This window comes from Acomys minous (genome assembly GCF_964271855.1).
Source record: "Acomys minous genome assembly, chromosome: 5".
NCBI classification, from domain to species: domain Eukaryota; kingdom Metazoa; phylum Chordata; class Mammalia; order Rodentia; family Muridae; genus Acomys; species Acomys minous.
In genome coordinates, this window is record NC_140494.1 from 16,915,347 (window position 1) to 16,941,673 (window position 26,327).

General features: G+C 41.0%; 1 protein-coding gene across 1 annotated transcript in view; it reads right to left on the bottom strand.

Annotated features, from left to right (window-relative positions):
• Nucleotides 1-727: 727 nt before the first annotated feature.
• ST8SIA6 (ST8 alpha-N-acetyl-neuraminide alpha-2,8-sialyltransferase 6) overlaps nucleotides 728-26,327 on the bottom strand; it is a 149,380-nt gene continuing 123,780 nt past the window's right edge. The window contains exons 7-10 of the mRNA XM_084781441.1: nucleotides 16,105-16,249; nucleotides 11,476-11,588; nucleotides 8,559-8,651; nucleotides 728-6,806 (exon numbers count right to left, since the gene is read on the bottom strand). Coding sequence (XP_084637567.1) covers nucleotides 6,341-6,806; nucleotides 8,559-8,651; nucleotides 11,476-11,588; nucleotides 16,105-16,249 — 817 coding nt within the window. The 3' untranslated portion in view covers nucleotides 728-6,340. The remainder of the gene's footprint in view (nucleotides 6,807-8,558; nucleotides 8,652-11,475; nucleotides 11,589-16,104; nucleotides 16,250-26,327) is intronic.

Consider the following 26,327-nt stretch of genomic DNA (forward strand, 5'->3'; position numbering starts at 1 on the left):
GAAAGGACAAACAAGAGGAAAGAATGATGGCGTCTATGTACAGAAGTGGGAGAGTAGCCCATTACCTGTACACTAACCAAAAATGAAGGAAAAAAAGATAAGACAGATTAAGGAGAACAAATACCCCAGTAACAATGAATCATCATGGGTTTCTAATACATGTGGAAATAAGATGTGCGGGATTAAAAACAAATGAAGCAAACACGCAAGTGAAAAGGAAGATTTCAGATTATAATACAAAACCCAAGCACCTGCTGTCTGTGATAAAAAATAACTTTAAGTGTAAGGAAACAGGAGGTTGAAATGCACACAGTAATCAAAGGACTATTTCTAGGGCAGAGATGATAGCCTCAAGATGGTAGCTGTGGGTGAAGACTATATCTATATCCTGAGCATGTGTGCGACTAATGCACACAGAGGAAGGGGAAGCAGGCTATCCAGATGAGACCTGACAGGCTGAGGGAGAGGAGCCCCTCCAACTGTCAGAGGTCTAGGGAAGGGAAATAGGGCAGAAGAGGGAGGGAGTGTGGGAATAGGAAGATAAGAGGGAGGGGATAACAATTGGGATGTTATGTGAATAAATCATAATCAATAACAATTTTAAAGTATAGTTTAAAACCCTCATTCGTCACCATTGTTAAAGATGTCAGACACGCACTGGCCATGTGACCTTACCATTTCCATACTATATTTTGCCCCAGAGAAATAGCAATGCCCACTCACAGAGACTTGTTCATAATGCCAGTGATAACTTTATTAGTAGCATCCACAATGATAGACAACAAAGTTGTAATAAACTGGTGTATCAACAGATTGTGGTACCTTTGCACAACAGAATTAAACTCTGAAAATGAAAAAAAAAAGAAAAAGAACTATTGATACACAAACACAAATCAATCTTAATAGTATCATTTTGAGGAAAAACACCAAGACAGCACATGGGTGTAAATAACATGATTTCATTTGTACAAAATTCTAAAAAAGTGTAAACAGTCTATATTGTAAAAATGTAAGCTAGTCTATAGAAAAGCAGATCAGGAGTTCTGGGGAAGCAGGGGGAGAAACATCAGGCAGCAAGAAGGACTGATTACAAATTAGCACAAGGACACATTTTGGGAGACATGGGTGTGCATATTGATAGTGGAATGGCTCCATGATTGTGCACGGGTCACAGTTTTTGGATGTTGTACACTTTCAGCACACTCAGTTAGTTATGTCAGTCATAGCTGATGGCCTGGGTTTCTCTTTTCCCCCTGTACTTGCATACTGAGAGGAAATGGCTTTAGAGTCAGACATGAGAGTTTGGATGGTACTTCTGCTCTTACGATGCGACCTTAGATTGCAGTTCTGTGTCTCAGATTCTATTGTTTATGTTACTAAATGGCTTTACATGAGAATAAGAATGTATGCATCCATGGCTGTGTTTAAGATCATGGTAAACGGTTTATCCCTAACCCACTCCCATTATCGTCTCCCAAGGGGAAACTCTTGCTGTATTTGGCATATGACCTTGATATATATACATTAATGTATATACTTTAAAGTGACAAGAGTGGCACCATTACAGCTCATCTCTCCTTTATGCTAAAGTTTTGAGGCCTGTCTTCATTAGTCGTCTCCATCTTTCTATCGCGCGTTGCTTCTAACCGCTGCATTATTTTCTGTTATTTGTCCACGAAACTTAACGCATTAACTCCCCAAGATGGAGGGTTCCTTCTCTAATTGCCTGTCTTAATATTTGTCTCCTGAGACTTCTTTAGCACACACGTCCTAAAGTGAGGGGGCTGGCCACAGGACAGCTGTGGGACCGATTTTACTCAGCACTTCCAAAATGTTGAGTTAATGCATACATCTGCCAACATTGGGAATTAATGATGTCACTAGCTTTTAGCGATACAACGGATAATATAGCATTCGCTCCAGTTTTCACTTCTCAGTAGTTTCCTAGTCAATTTGAGCAATTCTCGTTCTTATTAGCTACCCAGGTTTTTTCCTTTATAAACCACATCCATGTTAACATTTGCCCACTTAAAAAATGTTCCCTGTTGAAGGGCAGTCCCTTGAAATGTCTGTCATGAACCTATGAGTATTGAGATGATATTTACTGGGTATAAATATTTCATTTTAATATAGTTACATCTGCCATTTTTAAATTGCTTTTGTCACGTGCAGAGGTACAATCTGTAACTATGTATTTTTCCCCTCCGGGGTTTATGCTGTTACTTTGCTATAACTCATTCACTGTACCTGGAGTCGGAGTCTCATCTCACATGGTCCTCTGTAGGCACACATCCCTTCCCATGTCATGGCCTGTGTTCCAAAACTCTTAAATAAGCGTTTGACTGTCTACATACAAGCAGTGCATCTTTATCATATACCACTTGAATATTTTTATAAAAAGAAGAATGATCTTAGAAGAGTGATGACCCAGAGTAATAAAACATCAAGGGCTGTTTTACTCAGCCTTCCCAACCGCACATAAACAGGAAATAGTAAACACAATGGATTTGGGGATTTGGTCTATCAGATATAACATTCTTGCAATGTATTTAGTGCTTAATAGCAAAATAATGTTTTCATATAATATTATGTAAATAAAATATTGTATATGACACATCAAAACTATATTTCTGCAACTGCTATAACATCATAGCACACCCGCTTTCCTCAAGTTTCCTGAATTTCCTGGAATGATTCAGAATCCTTGGCAAGATACAGCATTTAACTAGCAAGATGTTTTTGGAAGCAAGGGAAAAATGTCTAAGCAAAATGGGGTCTGAGTTATGGTTCAATTCAGTAGTCTGTACAAAGAAAGTTCTCCGGGGAAAACGCACTTGACTATCTGTTAGAAGTCCACACATCTGCTAGGTTTAAATTCACATGTGGAGTAAAATCTCTCGGGAAACTGATGTTCTGCCTTTGCTTTCCTTTGCGAGTTAGAAGCCATGTGGACATCTTTGTCCACAGAGCCCTTCTCACATACCACACGTGGATGATGAACTTGGATGTGTGTATTCCTTAGTTTTCTTCGGCTTTGGTGAGAAATCATTTTGAAAGTTTATTGTTCCGTGACATTGTCCAATGATGCCAAGCAACAAACAAACAGAAAATAAAATCAAACAAGCTAGTATTATTTCTCTTAGAGCCTAGAAGCATGTGGTATCCTGAGACTCCTCACTGAACGTCTACTGTTACCTAACACCGGTACACAGACTGCCTGTTCTCTAATGCCTACAGATGGACTGGAATTTAATAGCAGAATATCGAGCTCAATCCATCTACCAGCAGTTAAGTAGTGCTCGCCACACAGACTCTTTGATGGGTGCTATTAGATTTGATGTGGTTAATCTGCAGGGAGATGATGGTCATTTTTGTGCTTGGATCTCCATGGAAGGCTGTATTACCATCCACCATTAAGAGGCGAACAGAACTGAGTTTTGTTTTACTACTTATGTAGCTGATATACTGAATTATCCCAATTCATATGCTACCACATTTTAGGGTGGTTTTAGTCATGTTGGTTCTGGGAACAAAAGGACATTATTGGCAGGTCACAGGGGGACAAAGGGAAAGCCACGCTGGCCTAGGTAGGAGACATCCTGAAGAGCCACCTGTTCCTGTTAGATGTGAACTCTTCTGGGGATAGTTTGAATTAACAGCCAGTAGCCTCAAATTATGGCAAAATCACAACTACGGATCCATCTGGGAAGGAGACTCAAAGGAGGAGCGTGCTGGAGACATGCAGGTGGCATACCACGCCTCCTGTGCACAGCACATAACACGGGTTTGTATGAAAAGCACATAAGACACAGTTCTTTTTGTCCCATGGCAGTGAATTGCTGCTGCAAGTGTCACACAATGACCAAAGGGAAAAAAAAAGCTCTGAACTCCATCTTGTAGCCCTGCCAACTAAAGTAACCTGAGATGGGACTCCGGCACTCAGGGAAGCCTAGGCTGCCATCTGACCACTGCCTATGTTAATCCAGGTAGAGTTGTGGTAAAATTTTGGACGTGCTCAGATTTGGCAGATTTGATCTGTGTATGTGGAGAGGTCTGTGCTTTTCTATACAGAAATTTTAAGAACTTTTCTACTGATTTTACAATACTTTGAGAGTGTCTGAAATCCATGCGTATGGCACTGAAGAGTTTTTTGTTTGTTTTGTTTTGCCTTTTGATATTCTAGAGAAAATCCTCACAAGTTAAAATAGCATCTTACATGGGAAAACACTAATAAGCTCAAAACTTCCTGACCAGACATAATTTTTTCCTAGAGCAATTTGTAATATCTTCACATTGTCTGTTTAATAATTTACATCAGTATAGTTCACTCCTTTTCTTCATCAGTCATAGATTTCCAATGCCATCAGAAAGGCATTGTTTCTATTTAGCACAAAATATTTTGAGAAACATTTTTATTAACTATAAAAATAATAGGCTTCTTATCTACTTTTAAAAACATTTCTTTGCTAATAGCATGATTGAAACATGACCAATGTTGCTAGGAGATCATTTAAAGCTAATTAAATCCATTAGCAGCAGCATAAAAAAGCCTCTATTCGCCAGAAGAAGAAAAATAATAAATAGATTTGATTTTATGTAACAAAAAGCTTTTTACCATTTGAAAAATATTTATATATGAACTTTTGATAAATTTCTAAAGCTAGTAAGTTTGATTTGCTATAAAAGAACAAAAAGATGTAAACTTGAAATAACATCGCAAATGTCAAATACCAGGTGACACTATCAGAATGAAGAATTCACAGCACACTGTTTCCTCAAAAAAGCATTTGATAAACAAGAAGCTGGCTCAGGTGAGAATTAAAAGGCGAAATTTATAGCTATCTTGGGGTGTGGAACTTTTCTATACTCCTATCCTAGGGTTCTTGGGAATATCCATGGATGAGCAGGAATGTGTGCACATAAATATTTATTAAGTCTAATAACTTAATAAATGTGCTTACATTAAGGGCTGTCACTGGAACAGTAGTAAGATGTATAAAGTGTTCATATTTAACATCCACTTAAATTTTACTCAAGACTGATGATTAACTTACAAGTGTAATTTCTCATGAAAGCATTCACCTCTCCCTGGAGAAATATTAATGTTTCCTTACTATGTCTTCCTTTTGCAATGGCCAGGTCTTAATTACTCCCATGTCACCAATGTGGGCAGAAGCTGCCATCTCCATGCACTCTCCCAATATGGAGTTTTTAGGGTAACCTCAGGTTCTACTTCTAGAATACTTACCTTGATAATCAGAATCAAGGGGGCAGCTTTCTCCTCCCGTTATCCCCTCTTTACCTAGAATCCTCTTAAGTTGCTAAGAATTCACTCATTTTCTAGTTTAATTCTAGAATTGCCTCTTCTGTAAAAGAGATACACTGGAGTTAGTTCTACCAGAGGAGATTTAAGTTTCCCAGACTATGGTCCTTCCTCCACCGTGTTCGTAACTGTCATGGTGTCGCTTGTGGTCTCTTGTAAGTTAAGGCCGTGCACTTGTTTTCTCCGCCAGTGGCAACATCTTCACACCCCTCCAGAAAGGCTGGTCCTATTGAATGGCTGTTACAATATTTTAAAAATCAGATGAACAACTTCAAGGACAAGATAAGAGGTGAGAGGTAGTGGGTGTTGGAACTACTTTATGTCATTGAGTGGATCCTGTCGGTGGGAGGGAGAAAAGCAGAAAGCAGAACCCTGAACAGGAAGCTAGTATAAAGTGATAACAGTGAGGAAAATGTAGACAAAAGAGACAAAGAAATGCCCCCAATACAATCAACACCTCAATGCAGCTAATGTCACCAGTGGAACTGAATCAGAGGCAGGCACACTGCCAAGTGAAAGAGAATTTTCTTCCTGAATAGTCAAGGATGCTTTGTTTGATGATATATTTTTGCGTACTCTTTTAGGAGGGAGAGAATATTGGGAAAGATATTATTAATAAAGAATGGGTTGTGAGTAAGAAATCAATGACTACTCATGATTCAGACGTTCTCTTCAGGAAAGGTCTTTGGCACAGTTTCATTGCCACTCTGGTCAAGGTGGAAATGATTATTACAAATAGGAACAAGCAATCACTCAGCTAGTCCCTCAGATCAAATTCTATGCCAAGAGGCTTAAAAAAAAATAATTTCATTTTACTTGTCAGAGTCTGCTATCATGAGCTCCATTTTCAGAGAAGGAAAGTTGAAGATTATAGAATTAGTGACTCGTGGAGGCTGCTAAGTTAGCGGAGAGCTTTGGTCTAGCCAAGTCAGGGAGCTCTTTTGTAATCTTCCATGCCCCACACCCGCATACTCCTTTAGTGTTTGGAGACACCAGGCATTTGCAGTTTAAGAAACCTTAAGTCGCGTCACATTTGCTAAACTGCAGTTTGATGATCCCTTTCATATGGAGCTGGAGCATCAAGCCATATTCTTTGGGCATCTGGTGGAAGCCACGCTTAGGCAGCATGTTGTCATAGTAGTGGTGGCTGAGGGGCATCTCTTCCACAGTCTTAGAGAAAGGCCAGAATCCATAGAGCTTCACGTTTTCACACAGTTCCACCGCGATGCTTGCGATCATCAAGCCTGTGGACAAGCGGTACGCGGTCACTCCCTTAGTTCTCCAGAAATGAGCGAGATGTTTCAGGTACTTGGGATGGAAGAAGAGGACCTTTGGCCTCTCATTCAACTCTTTGAGCGTTTCGTAGACTTTAAAAGAGATGCCAGTGTTGATCCTATAGGAAAAGGCTGGCAGGAGAAGGAATGCGTCTCCATAGGTGGAAATATCCTCCAGAAACTTTGTTTTCTTTTTCAAATTCCTATATCTACCAAATTAAAAAAAAAGCCGTCACAACAATAACAGTAACAATAATAATAAATAATCAACACAGTAATTTTGGTTATATGATGTTGAATATATGTGGTCAAAATGCAACTGTTTACATTCATTATATTAAAAAGTCAAACCACTGACTTAAAAACTACTTGATCTGCTTGATCAAGTATCAACTAGATATCAAAGATCTGGCCTTGATTCTTCTTTCTTGACTTACAGAGACTTATTAGTAGACAGGCATTTCTTCTATTGTTTTATATTATAACCTAGCAACATTATCTAATGTTGCTCTGGATTTTTAATAACTTTAAAACTTACTCATAAGCAAATACCATAGATTATATATTTAAAAGTTATAATTTATATATCTATTATACATATTTAGTCACCAACAGAAGTTTTATTTTAAAAGCCTATGCCTATCTGAATATTTGTTTGTTTGTTTGTTTGTTTGTTTGTTTATAATATGCTTCCTGCTTTAGGCTGCCACCATCTTATGCTTCTCATGACACCTTAGGAAGAATTCTTTCAAATAAAAGTTTTTCCACAATTAGCTTTGAAAGGCAGCTACATTGTTTTGTTTTCACTCTGAGATTCTAGAATAATTTAAGGAGTCTATTTTTATTACTAATGATTAGCTGTCTCTTTTTGACAAAAATAATAAAGAAAATGCATGTGGAATTTTTGTGAATGAATCAACATTCTGTAACAGCTACATTACAGAAGTGGGCTGTGAAAAATATTCTGAATAATAAACTACCCAAAGTCAAAGCAAACAATTTTGTCAAGAAGGCACTAACTACTGAGGGAAACATGTAAACAGCCTGAAGATTCTGGAATAAAATGGAAGAAACTGGTCTCTACTTTTTAAGTTGAAGAGATAAATTCTCCTTTCGTTAGAAACGTAGCTGATAACACTAGAAACAACTGAGTTGGGCCCAAAGTTGCTCACAGGATAGCAGCTAATGCGGATTGCAACCCATGCAGGTCTCTGCTCGGCCTGTTTGCTTTGTGTCTTAGCAGTGTCTGAGCAGTATGCTTCAGGTGAGTGGGCGGAGGCAGATCAAGGCCTGAAGTTGCTCATAGGATGGCAGCTAATGTAAATTGTGGCCAGCACCTGGACTCAGCTCTGCAGGTATAATCCTTGTTACAGATGGGCCCAGCCGGTAAATACTCAGGTAATCAAGTTTATTCCTTCTCAAGTCTCTGATAGAGTTGAAGACCAGGTAGCTTAGTTTTTCAATGAAGCTTAGTTGTTTAGGGGCTAAGATGTTTTTAGGTCTAGATAGATATTTTAAATTGATAATGACAAGATGTGATGGAGATTGATTTACATTCAGAAGTAAATGCACCAAGATAGGAAAAATGTTTTCTTCAAGGCTGTCAAATACAAACAGCCGAAACATTAAGAATATAACATTTATATAATTCCTGATTGTGTCATGTTTCTTCTTGCTGTAGGTAGTTTATTGTATATAATGTGTAATAGTATAAATGTATATGTAAAAAATAAAACATGTTTAATTATTTAAAACAAATAAAGTATATATATAAAAAAAAGAAAGAGAAATACAACTGAGCCGTTCTTTTGATGATGCACAGCCTGGATGAGATGTCAAACTTTGCAGATGTACTTCTTTGTGTTTTCCCCAGAAGCTGCCTTAGCCCTGTGGTGTGTCAGCCTCAGCAGCAGGAGAAAAGTGTGAGGTGTTGAGGGGCTGTGCAACATGCAAACACTCACTTCAGGGTGATGATGCTGGGGTTCACAGTCACAAGATTCGTTTTGCTCCCAACATCTTTATTAGCATCCCCTGTGACTGGGGGTAGGTTACACCTAGAATAAAGGAGGAAACACATTTTCAAAATGCAACCCTTAAAAAGTGGATGTATAAGACACACACACACACACACACACACACACACACACACACACACACACACACGTCCACCTGCCCCGAGCACTGTTGCACTCTCAGAAGAAACCAGTGCCTTGATGAGACCATCGGAACCCACCTGCCGGCCACTTGTTGCCACTCAGCAAGTCTTGGGTGCTAAGACGATATTCTGACATTGCACAAACTCTACCAGCTGGTGAGTGACCTTACTATTTTCGTTGACATTGTTAAATGTCAAACCCAGAAATTTCAAATCACTCCCACCCTGCTTCTGAAGGATCTTCCAGGGTTTTTAATTGAAGGTGTGATTTAGATCAGCTGTGTTGATGGAGGTCAGTTACATTCCCACAATGGAATGGTCGGTCCAGAGTTAAAGGAACCGAGGCACTGAGAATATGGTGATAAAGTCTTCCAGAAATAAGGCCTGCAATGGGAATACTAGTAACTCCTCATTGCCATATGGATAACTTTGTCGCCAAATTAGGTCACTTATGAAGGAAACCCTAGTGTTTTTGTAGCAAATTTTATCCTGCGGTCCTAAACCTGGAGTACTAATTTTTCATTGGGAAACCATGAAAGACACTAATTTTGAGTATAATACGATCACAGAAACATGAGAGTATAGTTTAAACTTCATTTTGAGCATCTTTTAAAAGAGGAGCATGGGCTAGGTGTGGTGGCGCATGCCTTTAATCCCAGCGCTTGGGAGGCAGAGGCAGGCAGATGGCTATGAGTTCCAGGCCGGCTTGGCCTACAAAGTGTGTCCAGGACAGCCAAGGCTACACAGAGATGCCCTGTCTCGAAAAACCAAAAATAAAAGATTAAAAAAAAAAAAAAAAGAGGATCATGGAAAGCAAACACTTAGCACCCTCAGGAAATCTATGTACAGCCGACACCATCTGTGATGTGGACAGAGCTGCAGGACTCTGCTTCTCACCCTATGACACTCTAGAATAAACGACACATAGATTTCTCACTCTATTATAAAATATATATCAGAAAATATATATTCATTATAGGGGGCCACAAAAAGGCCCTCATCAGTGGCCTCCTCTAACAAATCACAGACATGTTTTGTTTGGTTTGGGGGTTTTTTGTTTTTTGTTTTGCTTTTTGTTTTTGTTTTTGTTTTTTTAAAGAATCCTAAATTGTTCTTTGTTGTTTGAGACATGCATGTTGAAATTACATGCATGAGCCACCGTGACAGGCTTAAAAGTGGTTTCTAATATAACTGGAGACTTCATGGAAAACAGCAGGATATGCATGTGTGTGCATCCTTTTATACAAATATGTATATAATATATGTGAGATATTATATAAAATGCTCACACAGATGTAACAGTATAACCATAGAATACTATATAATGTCATTATGGCAATGTTTGTTCCTCATACACTTAATTTGTAGCTCCCAATGTTTAAAATAAAAACAAATGGGCAACTTCTATGTGTGATGAGCAAGCATAGGCAAAATAAGCGTAGGCTTAAAAACTAGATACATTTTAATGGCACCAACCATATGTAGCCCCAATTTTGCTTTCAGTTTGAATGGCCAACTTCAGAAGGAAAAGTGTGTTCAGAAAAATCCTAGCGTCAGCTAAAGTAGAACCTGGAAACCCAGGCCTTGTCTTAAAGTTATAAATCAACTATCTGCTGAGACTTTTTTTTCTAGACTTTAAGCCTAAACTGTTCTTTCTATGGCTGCTATAAAGTAAAATTAATGCTTTTGCTTAATACTCAACACAGATGTTTGGGGAATTTTAAGTCTATAAAAAGCCTATCATATGAACCATTATTTATCTTCACTGTGGCTCCCCCACCACATGCAGACACTTTGGATTTGAGCAGTGGTTAACCCATTATGCTACTGATCTTGTCCGTGTGAAACATAAATAGTGCAAACATGGTTCCGTCAAGAATTCAATGGGTGTTCAACAATTTCTGGACCATCAGACCAACCACTACATAATTACTGCCAATATAAATCACAAACACGAGATGAAGGTGAGGGAGGAACTATTTGTGAATGTTGCTTGGTGGTCAGTATGTAGGACAAGCAGCATTAAGTCCACACGGGCCAAAGTGTCTCGATGCATAAAATTGATGCTCCCAGAACAGAAAGAAGTAGACTTTTTCTGCTTCCTTTTTAAAGTCACATTTCAGCTGGGCAAGTCATCTCTGTCATATCCTAAAGTACGATGTTTTATACTGATTATTAGCAAAACAGACCAACTTTCTGTCTGTTTTCATAAACTACCTTGGCTTCAGGCAAAAATACTTTACAAGACCAGAATTGAGCAGATGCAAACTATGCATTCATTTTCAAGCTGGAGAGCGGTGGTGTGTATGGCTATACAATGTCTAGGTCAGCATCTTTCCTAGTGTTACTGAAGAACAAACAGCCTTGCAATGGTCTGTGAGAATGAAGATCTTCAAGACCAGAGAAATGTTCCTCCAGAGAGGCTTTCCCAGAGAATATGACACCCCTCCATAGGCTGAGGGCCCTGATATGCCCCACAGTCCCAATCCATTCACTGTAATTTCACCGTATTTCTTCTTGCGTATCCTTATGGTACTGATGTGACCATGATGAGGGACTCTTAAGTCCCATGACCACCAAGGAAAGCCTACCTGGGCAACCTGTAGATGCTAACAATTCAACCACAAACACAAAGACAAAGGTGACACAGAGTGTGTTTCTGGTACCCTTCAAAACAGCCAATAGCTCCTTGGTTCCCCAGAAACCATCTTGACAAGACTCACCTAAAGACAAAGTCCGATTTGTCGATTTCCGCTCCGCAGAGAGACTTGTTCAGAATCCCCCCGTTGCCGACCACTGCACACTGGTTATAGGGGTAGTTCACAAAAGGCTGGGACTGGTGGGAGAGAGCAAAAACCAATCGTCACTCAGGAGTGCTTGAGAGCTAGAACCGAGGATGCAAACTGACTCAACAGAAGAGACTCAATCTCCAAAACCCTCACAGGAAAGAAACTGCATATAGCATCAGCTGGATTCCAGAAACTTGACTTTCTATGTGTGCTTAAGAGAGAAAAAAGGAGTAAGAAGCAGAAACAGACTTTGTGGGGGGTGGGGTGCAGACAGCTAAAAAATAGCAGGTTGGGGGCTAAGAGAGATGACTCCGGGAGTAAGAGCGCTGGCTGTGGAAGCAAGAAGACCTGAACTCAAATCCCCGTCTCCCACGTAAACTCCATAGATAAGTATGTAGGCTAGTGTATGGTGGGAGGAGGCAGGAACATCCTGGGAGCTGCAGTTTGCTGGTCAGCCAGTCTAACTTAAGCAGTGAGCTCCAGGTTCCATGAGAGAGCCTGTCTCAAAATGTGTGTGTGGTTTTTTTTTAGTATTTTGTTTTTGTTTTTGTTTTTGTGACAGAGTTTCTCTGCATAGCCTTGGTTGTCCTGGACTCACTTTGTAGACCAGGCTGGCTTTAAACTTGCAAAGATACACCTGCCTCTGCTTCCCTGAGTGCTGAGATTAAAGGCGTGCACCACCATGCCTGGCTCCTATCTCAAAACTTAAGGTGGAGAACAATTGAGGAAAACATCCAACATCTTCTAGTGGCCTCTACATATGTGTGTGTCCTCACAGTCACGTGCATACCCTCCACCCACAAAATCTCACAAATTAAATAAACAAGTGCATATCATTATGATCAACATACTTATTCCAACATACTTTTACAAATCATGTAGGTTTGTTTCATTCCTCTTGGGAGGGATAAACACTACATAAAACATAAGACTTAAAAAAAAAAAAAGAACATTCTTGTATATAAACTGTAATACAATGTTTGTGGTGAGGCCATTATATCACGGAACCCAGGCTGGTTTCAACAGCACTATGCAGCTGCGGATGGCGCAGGATGCCTGAGCCCCCTGCTCCCACTTCCCATTTCATGCCATATCTCTTACTAGGTAGAGTAATGAAAAAAGAATGGGAAAAACCACATATCGTGTCTTCACAAGGAGGAACACCTCAGAATTAAAAAGAGAGAAAGTGAAGTAGTTAGAAAACAGCATTGTCATTTAATGTGTAGACTGAAGATAATTGATCAAATTTTCTTTTGCTTGACCAGTCTTCAGCCATGCAGGCTCAGCGAGATCACTGGATTTACAGCCGGCCAACTCTATAAGTGGCCACCATAGTGGTTTGGAGCCACCAGCCAACTCTGGGCAGACATGTTTTTCATTCCCTCCTAAGGCTCACCCACTTTGCTTACCCTAAAAGGCTGCCTGTTTTCTCCAACAACCTCCACATATGAAATAAGACTTTGTCATTCAACAGTCCATGTTTTTTTCACTGTTCTGCTCCCGCCAAAACTACAAAGTGTCCCGAGAGCCCTGGGTTCACCTCGCACAGTGATGAGATCCATTTGTCTCTTATGTTAGAACGTACATCCTCACAGGCAGAGAACAGGTCTCTTTGGTTTTCCTTTCCCCTCATCTCTCACCAACTGCTAGAATAAAGCAGTGCTCATAGTGAGCTTCTCACAAGCACTTGCTGGTCCAGCGCAACCCCAACTGTGTGTTAGAGCTTCTTCTTTTGACATAACACGAGTCGACTGGGCAACACTCAACAATTCTGTGAGCTGGCACTTAAGTCACCAGGACCGTAAAATTGGCCGTGATGTTAAGTATCTAAACTACAGAGGATGGGGGAGGCTACAACACCAAGGTACCCCTCTCCCCAAAGCCAAGTCTCTGGCCCCATTGGCAAGATCCTAGGGCTGGTGTGGCCTTTGAGCTGCTCACAGTGCTGCTGGCAGACCCCTGAGCCACGATCACAGCCACCTGCTCCTGACGCTAAATCATGGAGAGGTCTAGCCAAGTCCACGGGGGTTTCTGTAGGTTTGCCATTAACTTTTAATTGTCACATTATGTTTATTGTATGGGAGACACTGTTCCGAGTGCATAACTCACTAGCAGGTTTAGCTGACACATCACAGTATCAGCATTTTACATATGGGAGAGTAGGGGGGCAAGCTGAAGCAACAGTTCTGTTCAGGCAGCCCGGCTGCCCCAAGCCACTGCCCAGCTCAGTCTGTTACTAGCCAGTGGATTAACACTTTCCTGATGCAGCTCATCGCCCCACCCCCCTCTCCAGAAGGCCCAGCATGGTGCCTGGCTTTTAAATAAATGCTTCCCAGATGACAAAAGCTATTCCTCTTCTCTGATATCCAAGCTCAGTATGGTTTCAGAGTCTTTACTCAATAGTGTCTCAATAAATTCTGAATTTTATAGATGGGGTGGGATGCAATAATGCAAATATGCTCTTTATGGCACAATACAGAAGATTACTAAGGGAAACACATCTCAAATTCAGTCTTCAAAATAATGACTGTTTTCTCTGGCTGCATGGTCAATTGGGAAGAACCAGCCATATGTTTGGGGAGCCAGCGTTCAGTAGGAGCTGAAATAAATTACAGACCTCAACATTCCCTAAAATAAAGTCATTTTTTGGAGGCGGGTACGTCATAGTTTTTAATGTAAAGGTTTTATGGCAAGCTCTTTTGGCGGTCCTAGGGAGCTCTGAGCATGGAGAAGCAGGGGAGACCATGCAGACCTCGGGGTAAAGAGTAGGAAGGAAGCCGGCTCCAACCTGCATCCCAGTCATGGAAGGTAAAAACAGCAGAAGGTGACATCGTTTTACCCAGGTCACCAGCAGGATTTCTTGTTTGCCAACTGAAAACAAGAAATTCAGGCTAATGGGAAGCACATGTAGTAGTTAAAAGTTACCAACTTCCGTCAGCTCTTTCTTCAGGGTCATGTATGAAAGGAAGATGCACTGCAGCATCTCTGAGATGAGCAGAAGATGTGCTGCAGCATCTCTGAAATGAGCAGAAGATGTGCTGCAGCATCTCTGAGATGAGCAGAAGATGTGCTGCAGCATCTCAGAGATGAGCAGCAGGAGCAACCAAACGTGCCTAGATGAAGAGATGCTGCCATCACCCATGGGCATAGCAACACTTTGTTAGCATAATTTCACTTACTGGTGGTTTCAGTGCATCATAGAATGTTTTATAAGGGTCTTGTTTTTGCTTTGGGTGTTTTTGTACGTTTTTGTAGTTAGATGGTTGAAACTCAGGACCTCGTGCCTACTATGCAAGGGTTCTGCTAACACTAAGTCATACATAGCTCCAGCTCTGGGAATTTGGAGATAATCTCATTGTGTAGCCCAGGCTAGCCTCAAACTCAGGATCACCCTGCCTCTACCTCCCAAGTGCAAGGATTATATGCATAAACTACCAAGTTCAGCTAATATTTTTCCTTAAACTTTCTTGAGATACATTTATTTACAATAATCTGCATTCTATTGTTAATCATTTAGACGCACTAAATTTGTCTCTATTTAAGAAAATTTTTATCTTTTTTATGAGTACCTTTTCTGTCATTTTCTTCTAGAAAATCTGCAGTATTTTTCTCTATCATTTTGTAGTTATTTCTCACTTACTCTTAGCAAATGTGATACAAAAATGTTGAAATAATCCACATGAGCCACAATAAATCAGTTTCACGAAGTCAAACAAGCAACAAAGAAGGAATTAACGATGAAACCCTATCTACAGATAGCAAGCTGCATAAATACAGCGATCCCATTCTGATCATACTGGCTTGGCCTAATTGCTTTTAAACATCATAAAAAGACATCTGTGGATACATGATTATGAGTAATGAGACGTTTTTCATGACAAAAGTTTCCTCAGTTCTGCCCTTGCATTACATAAAGAGTTTTTCCTCACCGTGCCAAGCAGCAGTACACATGTCATTTACTGATGTTTATTTCTAGACATGTAGTGCATGTATATATTCACCGGGGAATGTTCTGGGAGCTTGGAATACAGCCACAAACACAGTAGACAATAAACCGCATCTTGTGGACTTTATATGACTTGATCATCAGTTCTCCCAGAGTCACGCAACGAAGATAAGTTACATAAGCCTTTTGTACAAGGACGGGGTTAGTCATCCAAAATTACAACTGCGAGACTCTAAGTCGAGGCATGGTGGTAGCTCTCCAAGCTCTGAAACTCCGAGTGTGTCAGCTCCCTCACTGAAGAGTCAGGAGGGGTGGGGGTGGGGGTCGGGGGGCTGAAAGAGCTTCTCGTTTATGACATAAACCGTTTCCTTTGGGAACCACACTGCATTGAACACTGCTTCTGTTAGGGGCTAGGGATGTGACTCAGTGGTAGAGTCCTTAGCCAGCGTGGACATGGTCCTGCGTTAGGCCTCCAGCAGGCAAAATGCAGAATTAAAAAAGTGCTTTCTTTGACAGACCTGCCACTATAAACATTCCATCCGCCATAATGTAACATGGTAGCTTTAAAACTATTCATTCACTACCGCGGGTTACAAGACCAAGCAATCCTTACTCACCACTGGGAACATATGAAAAATGTTCTCTCGAATGGGGATTTGCTTCTTGCTTTCCACCTCATAGCTCATGTTAGTCCCCACTGGAGTGTTATTCTGGGAAACCACGAAGTTTTGAACAGCATCACAACAGGAAGCCAGCTTTGCTCTACAATGGATGAGAATGGAAGTAAGCAGAGGAACACGACAAGGAAGCAAGCAAGGGCATGGCAATGGAGGCGGCAAAAGAGGGTCCGGGCTGTTGACTTCCAAAAGCAAGGTAAGTCAGGCACCGATGCAGTGGTCTTCCTCCTCACACTGGATGGGAGGATGATGGCAAACTCTGCACACCCTCAGGTAGTAGCCCAATTCACAGCAGGTAACAATCCTGAACACAACAGCTCCAAACATTAAAAAAAAAAATTGCCATGAGATTGCCAAGATGAATAGAGAAGTGAGAGACTCCATTAGGGTTGACACTGTAGCCTCTGCAATGTTTGGTGAGTGTTCTATCGCCCACGAGACTGTTCAAAGAGACGTTCAAGAGAACAAACCCACCTCACAGATCGTTCATGTAGCTTATTGTTATGGTTGTATTTTTAACTATTTTATTTTTATGTACTTAGGTGTTTTATTTGCATGTATGCCTGGGCACCACCTGTGTGCAGTCCCTGCAGAGGCCGGAAGAGGGCATCAGGTCTCCTGGAACTGAAGTTAAGAGATGGTTGTGAGTTGCCATGTGGGTGCTGAGAATCAAACCCGGAAGAGCAGCCAGTGCTCTTAAGCATTGGACCACCTCTTTAGTCCCAGTTTTAACTGTATTTTATCATGAGTTACTATTGTTAATCTCTTACTGTGTCAAACTTATAAACTAAACACATATGTGTATAATATTCTATATACATATATGTGTAGTATACATAATGTGTCTACATACACATATGCTATGTATACTATATATTCAACAAGTACTATGTATGCACACCATATGTTCCATGTATAGGTACATATATAATATACTATATATATATATAATACTATACTACATATTATATATATCTACTTATACATATACCATATCTACATACATAACATACAGATACATTATTTGCATATGTATATGTTAATATATGTGAGGCCCAGCAATATCTTAGGTTTCAGACAGCCGTGGGCAGAAAGGGAGGTTCTGTAATGGATTTCTCAAAGATAATGGAGGAAAACAGTATCCAATTGCTTTGGAATAGGGCTGCCTGAGCTCCTCCTCCCAGCCCACCTCTGTCCTCTTCAGACCTGAGTCTCTTAGTTCTTCCTCACAGACCCTTTCAGCCATTCTTCCTAGCACACCTGCATTCCTCGGTGACTCCCTGCCAAGCTGCAGAACCACTCTACGAAGACCCCACAGCAGCCCCCCTGGGTGAGAACAGAACACTCAGCCATCAAGGTGAAACCAGATCAAGACATGCCACAGTCACCACAACTCCAGATGCCTAGGTCCCAGGGCAAAACCACAAAAACGAACAGCCAACACAACATGCTAGCTGAGCGTGGCGGCTGTGTGGAGGGAGCGATTCTGCAGGTTGGCTGGAGTCACAAAGGAATGGAGCTGGGCCAGGAAGAGTGGCTGAAAGGGGCTGCAGGAGGAAGCAGAGGGACCAAGCGGCCTATTGTTATAGCCCAGACAAAAGCAAGCTAGCTGAAGCACACAACAAGTAGTTCAAAATTGTAATTATGAGTATGTTCAAGGACTTTAAAGACGATATGATAAATGCCTTAATGAAGTTCAAGAAAACACAGTTGAATGAGATAGTGGAAAGAATTTAAGATATGAAAATAGAATTGAACATTTATTTGGTAATAATCGGAAAAAAATACAAAAACTAAGTTGAGTAGTATTATAGTCACTTAAGCAATAATGTATAGCCATTTATTTGAGGACAATTGGTCAGTACAATGATTTTTAAATGGGACAAGTTTAAAGTGGCCATTCCTAATGGAAATCCCAAAATATGTCAATTACTATGCAATGCATTCAGAAGTCCTGGTTATTATAATATGGGCCAATGCCAAAATTTCATACTTTATATTTTGTTTGTGTAATTCCTCAGGGATGTAGATGCCAAAGCACCTCTTAATAAATAATAATTAACTATTCCAGGGTCTAATCTTAAAGTCAGGAGATGCTTCTATTGATACAACTAAGCTATCTCCTTGCTTAGATCTGCTTTCTCTGTTCATTTTCTTAGGAACTCTTAAAGAAACTGAACACAGTATCCAACCATGTGATTAACCTTTCAACTTTGCAAGAGTCTGCAAAATTTCCCCTTCCCTTGGTATTTTCTGAATAGTACCCATTTTTCATTTATTTTCACAATCTCACTACTCTTTAAGCTCGCCCATGTTTTTTTATATGACTTATGAAATATGTCTGCAGTTGGAACTGCATACTACAGAAAAGGCAAGGTGTCTGACGTGAGGCCTGGCTGCGGGGAGAGTCTTCTTCACTGGTCTTTTCTAATCCTACACTTTTATTGTTGGGTCTTAGTTCAGAAGGGCACACTTTCAGGCACATTCCTTCTGAGCTCTGTGTCTTTGATGTAGCTAGATTCTACAGTTAGCTCTTTACCGAATAGACCCCGTTGTGTCTCTGTCAGCCCACTGTCACCATTGTAGTAGTTTCTATCAGTCTGAGCTACAGGTCTCATTATGACTCAACTCTCAGCAACCTCCATCCCTAGTAGCAAACACTCGGGCTTTTGACTTCTGGATGCTGGGTTTACAGGCATCCACTGCAGAGGCACTTAGGAGGCTGAGGCTCTAGGATGGGATGGAGAGTTCATGTCCATCCTGGGTTGCAGGGTAAAACCTCATCTCAAACCAAAACCAAAACCAACAAAAAGCCCAATAAAAACGCATCATGGTATATAATGATCTCCTAAGAAAGATCAGCCTAACAGAATAACATTCCCGATGCCTGCCTTTAGATGCAGGCTGACAGGACTTGCAAGAGTGATAACTGACCATCCTTTGTTTCACTCAAGTTGCTTGTAATCACTAAGGAATCCAGACAACAACCAACCAAAAAACCAAACCAACCAAACAAACAACAAAAAACCCTGTTGTTTCATTCCCATCCCCCTAAAAAAGTCATTCCTGATTAGGGGGGACTTGAAATCAACTATGTGCCACAATAATAGGCCTGCTGACTCTTGCCTTCTATGAAAAGTGAGGACACGTTAAGAAATAGAGAGTAATGCTGATGTTAATGAGAACACTTGCTGCTTATAATCTGCTGTGAGAGGTTCCACAGTCTACTAGGGTGAACATCAAGGTTCATGAGCTACAGGCCTGTAAAGCCCTGTGCATTTTCGCTCTCCCCCCAGCACAGGCAGACACACACTATCAGTTCCCACAACTGAGAGTGTGGCAGACAACATTACACCCATTCTAGACCTAAGAAAACTGGGCTTGAGATATAAGTGGGCCAAGCACTCACTCTGGCTTTAGCCCTGTAATTCTAGCACTCAGGAGGCCACAGCAGGAGGTGAGATAGTTAAAGCCTAGCCTGTGCTATGTGGATGGTTTGAAGCCAGCATGGGCTACACAGTAAAATCTTAGAGAGGAAAAGAGAAGAAAGAAAGATAAAAACAACAACAACAAACAAACAAACAAACAAACAAAAACGCAGATTGTAAAAACCCGAAGCTATCTCATAATATTCTCCCCAGTCTATTAGAACGTATAAAAATTAGGGAGAAATGCTGCCTCCTAAGCCGACTTGATTAAGCCTCTTCTTCGGTGACATGTTTCAAACTGTTATGATAATACAGGTTCTCAAAATCATGCTGCCTGCAAAGCACCTTGCTGCCTACCTATCCAAGCACACTTTGTAGGCCACTGTACAGCTTATGCATACCAAATGCCTCAAGTTCTCTGAATGTAACTGCAGCACCTTGAACGCAATCAGCATTGTCAAGTGACCCTGTCACTGTGTCCTAAATTCTGGCTGGGTCCCACCTTCAGCTACTTCCTCTACACAAAATTAAAAGAAAAGAGAGCATGCTGTCGCTCCTGGAGTATGTGGGTTTCTCAGGGTCAGGAGTGGCCTGAGATAGCCCAGGCTGGACCTGAGATAGCCCAGGCTGGGCCTGAGATAGCCCAACCTCACATGTTTAGTTGTGATCTTTAAAGGCTAATCTAAAAATGTGAAAACTTATCTCTACTTTTCAGACGGCCTTGTAAATACACTTTTGAGAAAAGTATGTGTTTCTTCAAGGTGGTTGAAATGTCTTTTTCTTTCCCACCATGGGTGCGATTTCCATCCCTTTTATTTTATTTAGTTCTTTCTTTATTCTTTCTTTTCTTTTCTTTTCTTTCTTCTTCTTCTTCTTCTTCTTCTTCTTCTTCTTCTTCTTCTTCTTCTTCTTCGCTTTATTCTACTATTTTATTCACATGGGCTTCAAGAAAAATTCTCCTTCAGGTCTAAGAGAAAAATGCTTCTTGGGTTTTCCATGAAATGTTAACCACTCCTTCAAGCTGACAGTGTGAGGACACTGTAGGACAGGCTGCATACTAATGACCTTCCAGCCTGGGCCCCAGGCTCCCAGGCAACCCTTAGGTTTACTACCTGTGAGAGTCCCTAATGAAATGGAAGCCACTTAGGGCTAGAGAAAGGCTGCAGGCTCCTTCTAGGTCGCAAAAATTGCTACATTTCCAGGATTCATTTCTTCTCTATAATTCTAATGAGAATCTTTGGAAAATGAGTTTTAAAGTATAAGGATCCAGACAAATGCAGAGAATTTATAATTTACCATTCTACCCATTGCTAACTAATAATCCAATTTCATTTTGCCCTCATCTTGGGCAAGCAATCCTCCACTTGCCTCTCTCCTGTTTATTTGCATTACTTCTCTCATTTAAAAAAATGATTTATTTAAAAAAATTTTTAATCAACAGATGTCTGTCTCTCTCTGTGTATATGCTATTTGTGCTTATAGAGGCTAGAACTGGAACTGGTGAAGCGGCAGAAGCTTGTGAGCTGCCATGTGGAACACACCTGCGTCCTCTGCAAGAGGAGCAAGACCCCTCACCCTCTGAGCAGTCCCTCCAGATAATCTTTTCATTAAATTTGTATTAAATTTATAACGAGTAGGAATCTATTTGATGCCCATTTCTGGTTGCCTTCCCCACCCTGCCATACAACATACAGTTCAATGAATGACCAATAATACTAACCAACACCATAGCAAATGCTTACTGCTCACCTTTGCCTAATGCTTTGTGTGACATTTAAGCCCAACAGAGCTCCTACAAACTGAGTGCAGCTAATGTTGTTTTTACAGATGAGGACAGACTCCCAAAGTCAAGGAAGTCACAAAGCATCCTCATTCGGTCTTGCATTTATTCTTTCACTTATTCACGCATATTTAGTAGCACCTATTAACTCTTTTGCACTATGAGAGCTTGTCTATTTACTGGTAAATAAAGCACCATTGTATCTGCATTTACAATGTTCTGGGACTAATAAGGAGAATTAGTTAATTATAAGGTAGTAAATAACAAAGCCAAGATTAAAATCCCAAACCCAAACCTATATTCTGCTACCCACTTCCTACCTAAAACCATGGTGTGCAATGTTCCTCACAAAGAAACTTTGAAAAATTCACATGAGTACACTTTTTTTTTTTCCTGGTCTAAACTACGGTGACTTGATAGATTATTCTAGAATCCTCAAGTGTATGTTTGGAAGCACCTCCTAATGATAAAGAGAACCACGCAAACTCAAAGGGCTTTCTTACTTCAGTTCAAGCCACACGCGTTATGCATTAAATCCCCACGTTGCCTCTACACACAGGCCTCACGGCTCGGGATTTTGGGGGGGGGGGCGGGGTGTCTTATGCAGGCCTCTATGTGCAGTGGTGAGAGATGAGATACAGGGACGGTAGGAGAAAGGAATAATTTAGCCACAGAGGCTGACACTAAGTGAGCTCTGAGGCCAGTTTGAAAAAGCTGAAGCCTAGCAGAGTTGTTTGTTTGTTTTTGTTTTTACTTGTCTTGTGTATGTCAGCTTTGTAGACCATTACCAGATTTGAATATGATCTTAAACTACATAATCAGAGGGACGCTGACTAGGAGGAGAGGGGACAAAATCTTCCACTGTGATGAACCATGGTTGTTGTTGTTAGCGTTGGTATAGAAGCTTTCCTTTCAAAGACACATTAGCAAAGGCCAGCCTGGACAGAGCAGGCTGACATCCCAGACAAAGGAAGCAGCCATACACACCCTGGAGACAGGATAACTGTCTTTGAATGTTTGAAAGACTGTAATAAGAATTAATGAGCCCCTGAAGCTTCAGGGCACAGAATGAGGACCGTGGGACTTGAGTGCACGAGTGTACATTAAAACTATAGCCCTCCATATGCTGGTCTCAGGAGCAGGAGTCTTTGCAAGGTTACTACGGATAGATGAGGTCCTGAGGACAGAGCCATAGGAACATGAACATGGCTCTCTGTGCTAACCAGAGCAAGGATCTATCCTGAGGCTTAACAGAGCTATGCTGGCGTCCAAATCTTGCACTACCAACTTCTAAAATTTGTGAGGGATATATGCTATTTAAGCCACTCGGGTTGTGGCATTTCGTTACAGCTACCAGTGCTGATTAAAACAAGGGTCGGGGCATGGTAACAATTCAGCCCACGTCTTACTGGTCAGCAAAGCAGGTAATAATCACAGTCCAAGGTTGTGGGAATTAGAAAGTGTGAATTGTTAAATACAAACACGGATTAAAACATGGGCTGCCTATGGGAGCTTGCTTATGTAAGGAGAGCTGGAATTAGTATGCTGGTGTCGTCTGACGTAATATAGGTTGAGGTGAGGAGGCCTGGTGCTCATGGGAAGAACCCCAGGTTACTGGGGCTTATAAAAGAACTTATAAAGGCATGGGGACCATCCAGTAGATCTGAGTCCCCAGCAAATGTTTGTCAAACTAATAGCCTGCGCTTGGAAAAGATATTTTATCAGAGGACAGAAAGTATCAGGTGACCAGAGAAAGGAAGTGACTAGTAGGCTACAAGAAAAGGTTCTAATCAAACATTTAGATGATCTCATTTTTAGGTTTGTGTTTTGTTTTGTTTTGTTTTGTAACCTCCATGTTGATTTCCATAATGATGGATGAGTTTACATTCCCACCAGCAGTGATGTAATCAAGCTGAGCCACTCCTGGAAATATATCCAAAGGAATCTAAGTCAGCATGCTACCGAGATAATAGCTCACCTATGTTTATTGTGGCACCACTGATATTAGCCAAGTGGCAACCAACCGAGGTGTCCCCCAACTGGTGAATGGATGCAGAAAATATGGTATACAAACATGGTGGCATTTTATTCATAAAGAAAGAAATTGTGAGGGCTGGAGAGATGGCTCAGAGATTAAGAAAACTGTCTGTTCTTCCAAAGGCGGTGAGTTCAATTCTCAGCAACCACATAATGGCTTACAACCATCTACAATGAGATTTGGTGCCCTCTTCTGGCCTGCAGGTGTATATGCAGGCAAAACATAATAGTAAATAAATAAATTTTTTAAAAAAGAAAGAAATTGTGCCATTTGAGAAAACATGGATAACACCGAATATTGTTGTAGTAAACAAGATAAGCCAGATCTAGGAAAAACAAATCATGTTTTTCTTTCCTATGAGGAACCTACACTCTGTGTGTGTGCATTAAGATATATATTTAGACATCCATATATATGCCATGGAAATAGATGGGAGTGGAAAAAAAAGAGGACTAGCAGGATTGAAGGCAAGAAGATTAATGGAGACTGAAAACAGAGGGCACATAGACACAATCAAAAGTGCCTTTACGGACCCCATCACTTTACCAATGACATATACTAATAAGGTTTTCAGGGGTGGGGTTGGAGAGATGATTTAGTAGTCAAGAGTACTAACTGCTCTTCCAGAGGACCAGAGTCTGATTCCCAGCATCCACAGCCACCCACAACACCAGGTGTCTGACATCCTTTCTGATATATCTTCTGATCTCACTCATGTCTGCGGGGACCATGCACACACATGATATACACACATGCATGTGAGCAAAACGCTCATATACATAAAATAAAATAAAATCTTACGAGAAGTTTTTCAAAGCTTAGCTGACACGAAGCATGTGGTTTAGGGTACAAAGGGGAGAAGAGAGAGATCTGAGACACATTTACTGAGTTCAGAAAGCGAAGATAAAGCTGAGTGACAGGTGGTCTTCTAGACTCTTCTCTCCAAAGACAGGTGGACTCCATTCATCCCACAAATACTTATCAAGCGCATCTCCCGTACATGGGCTGCTCCAGCCAGGGAACATGTCAAGCCCATTTCTGTCTCTATCTTGCACCAGCCACAGTACAAGCTGGATGAAAAGAAAAGTGGGAAAAGTCCCCAGAGCAGAGCAGTGGTGATGAATGGCTTGTTAACTATGGTTAGCTGGAAAGGTTAGCCAAAGGAGCAATCTTCTTTTTCCTCCAAGGGGTCACAGAACCTCAGGGAAGAAAATCAATAGACGTTTGTATAAGCAAAGAACAATTTGATTCTTTCCCCCGGAGAGTCATGGAGAATACTGTATTTATAAGCTTAATAAATTTTTGAAAAGGTAATAGAAGGTACCCTAGTGAACTCAGGAGGTTTTTATTTGGGTGGTTAAATGTTTGGTTCTGCTGAAGGCAGAAGACGGGTAGGACAAACTGAAAAACTGGCAAAAACCAAGGTGGGACAAAGAAATGGATGGACACAGCCCAAGACAGAGCAGAAAAAAGAGAAGAGACGTGGGTAAGGTTAGAGAAAGAAAGTACCAGGAAAAGCAGAGCTATAAAAGCACCTGACGAAAGGTAAGTCACACACAGACATGAGAGATACGTGATACGTGAAAAAGAGACGCAAACATGCATGGAACCACAGCTCTACACAGGCAAAACCGTCCGCAGACAGACAGAAGGGCAGGAAGAGACTCAACAGACAGCCACACAGAGACAAGAACAGCCGGGACATAAGCCTGAGGCTCCTGTACATAAATAAATAATAATAGCAAATACAAGCACAGAATCCCTCCGAGCATTTACCATGTTAATTTATTTAGTACTCAAAACAGCTGCCGAAGAGAAAAACTTCTAATCACCTTGCTCTACCCAGTTTTCAGGTACAGAAGTTGAGTTGGAGGTGATGGTGACTTGCCTGAGGTCACAAGGGCTTGAACCCAGGTGGCCTCGCCAATGTTGTTGCACTCTTCCCTTCCCCTCAACACTGTCTTACAGGCAGACAAATAAAAGCATAGTAGACACAAACATACAAAGAGAAAAGTAACAGACAGCACACCTGGCCACTGTCACTAGACATGGAATCACTTCGATTGCATGAGGAAAAAAATACATCGTGAGAAATTTTGGAAACAGTGATTAAATATTTTTTTAGTATCAGATTTAATATTTAAGCAGATGGCTTGAGGTTGAATAAATCAAAACCAGAAAAATATGCAAATTAAAAATGTATGATAAAAAAGACAAGAGCAGAGAGGGTTGTAACTAGTAGATAGATTTGAAACACATTAAGGGTAAGAAACAGTGATCACATAGAAATAGGCAATGACGAACGACTGCCAGGGTCAAGTCTGGGCTTGCAACTGAGATCCCTAAGAAGAAATATGGCCTCCAGGGAAGGCCCAAGCAAGAGAGAGTAGCCAGCCTCCTACCCACAACAAAGGAGATGACTTAGTATATAGATTTTAATTCATACTGAGACTTGTGAATGGAAACAGGGGCATCCAGCACCAGTAAAAGGGGAAGTGAAGCGAGCATGTGAAAGAGCAGAGCTGTGAAGTGTCTGAGAACAGGAAAGAGATGCAGCCACGGCTGGCTTTAGATGCCTTTTGGCACAAAGCCGATAGCGAACAGAACTCTCTAGACTGCTCCCAGTGCTGCAGTCGCGGGATTGTCCCCTGCTTTGTCCAACAAGCTAAAATCAACCGTGGCTCACCTACATGAGGAAAGGCAAGCCTAAAAGTACAAAACCAACTGAGATGAATGTTGAGATACATGTCAGCCTTCAGACAGCACAAAGCGGGGTCACTGCTGTTGTTGCACAGTGTGAAGTAGATAGGAAGGAGTCACTTGCGAACTGCAAATCTAAATGTCTCTTCCAAATCCAGTGCCCCAGTCTTATCCCTGCTCTGTAGCAGACCACAACTGCAACTTCCCCCCTCTTTCT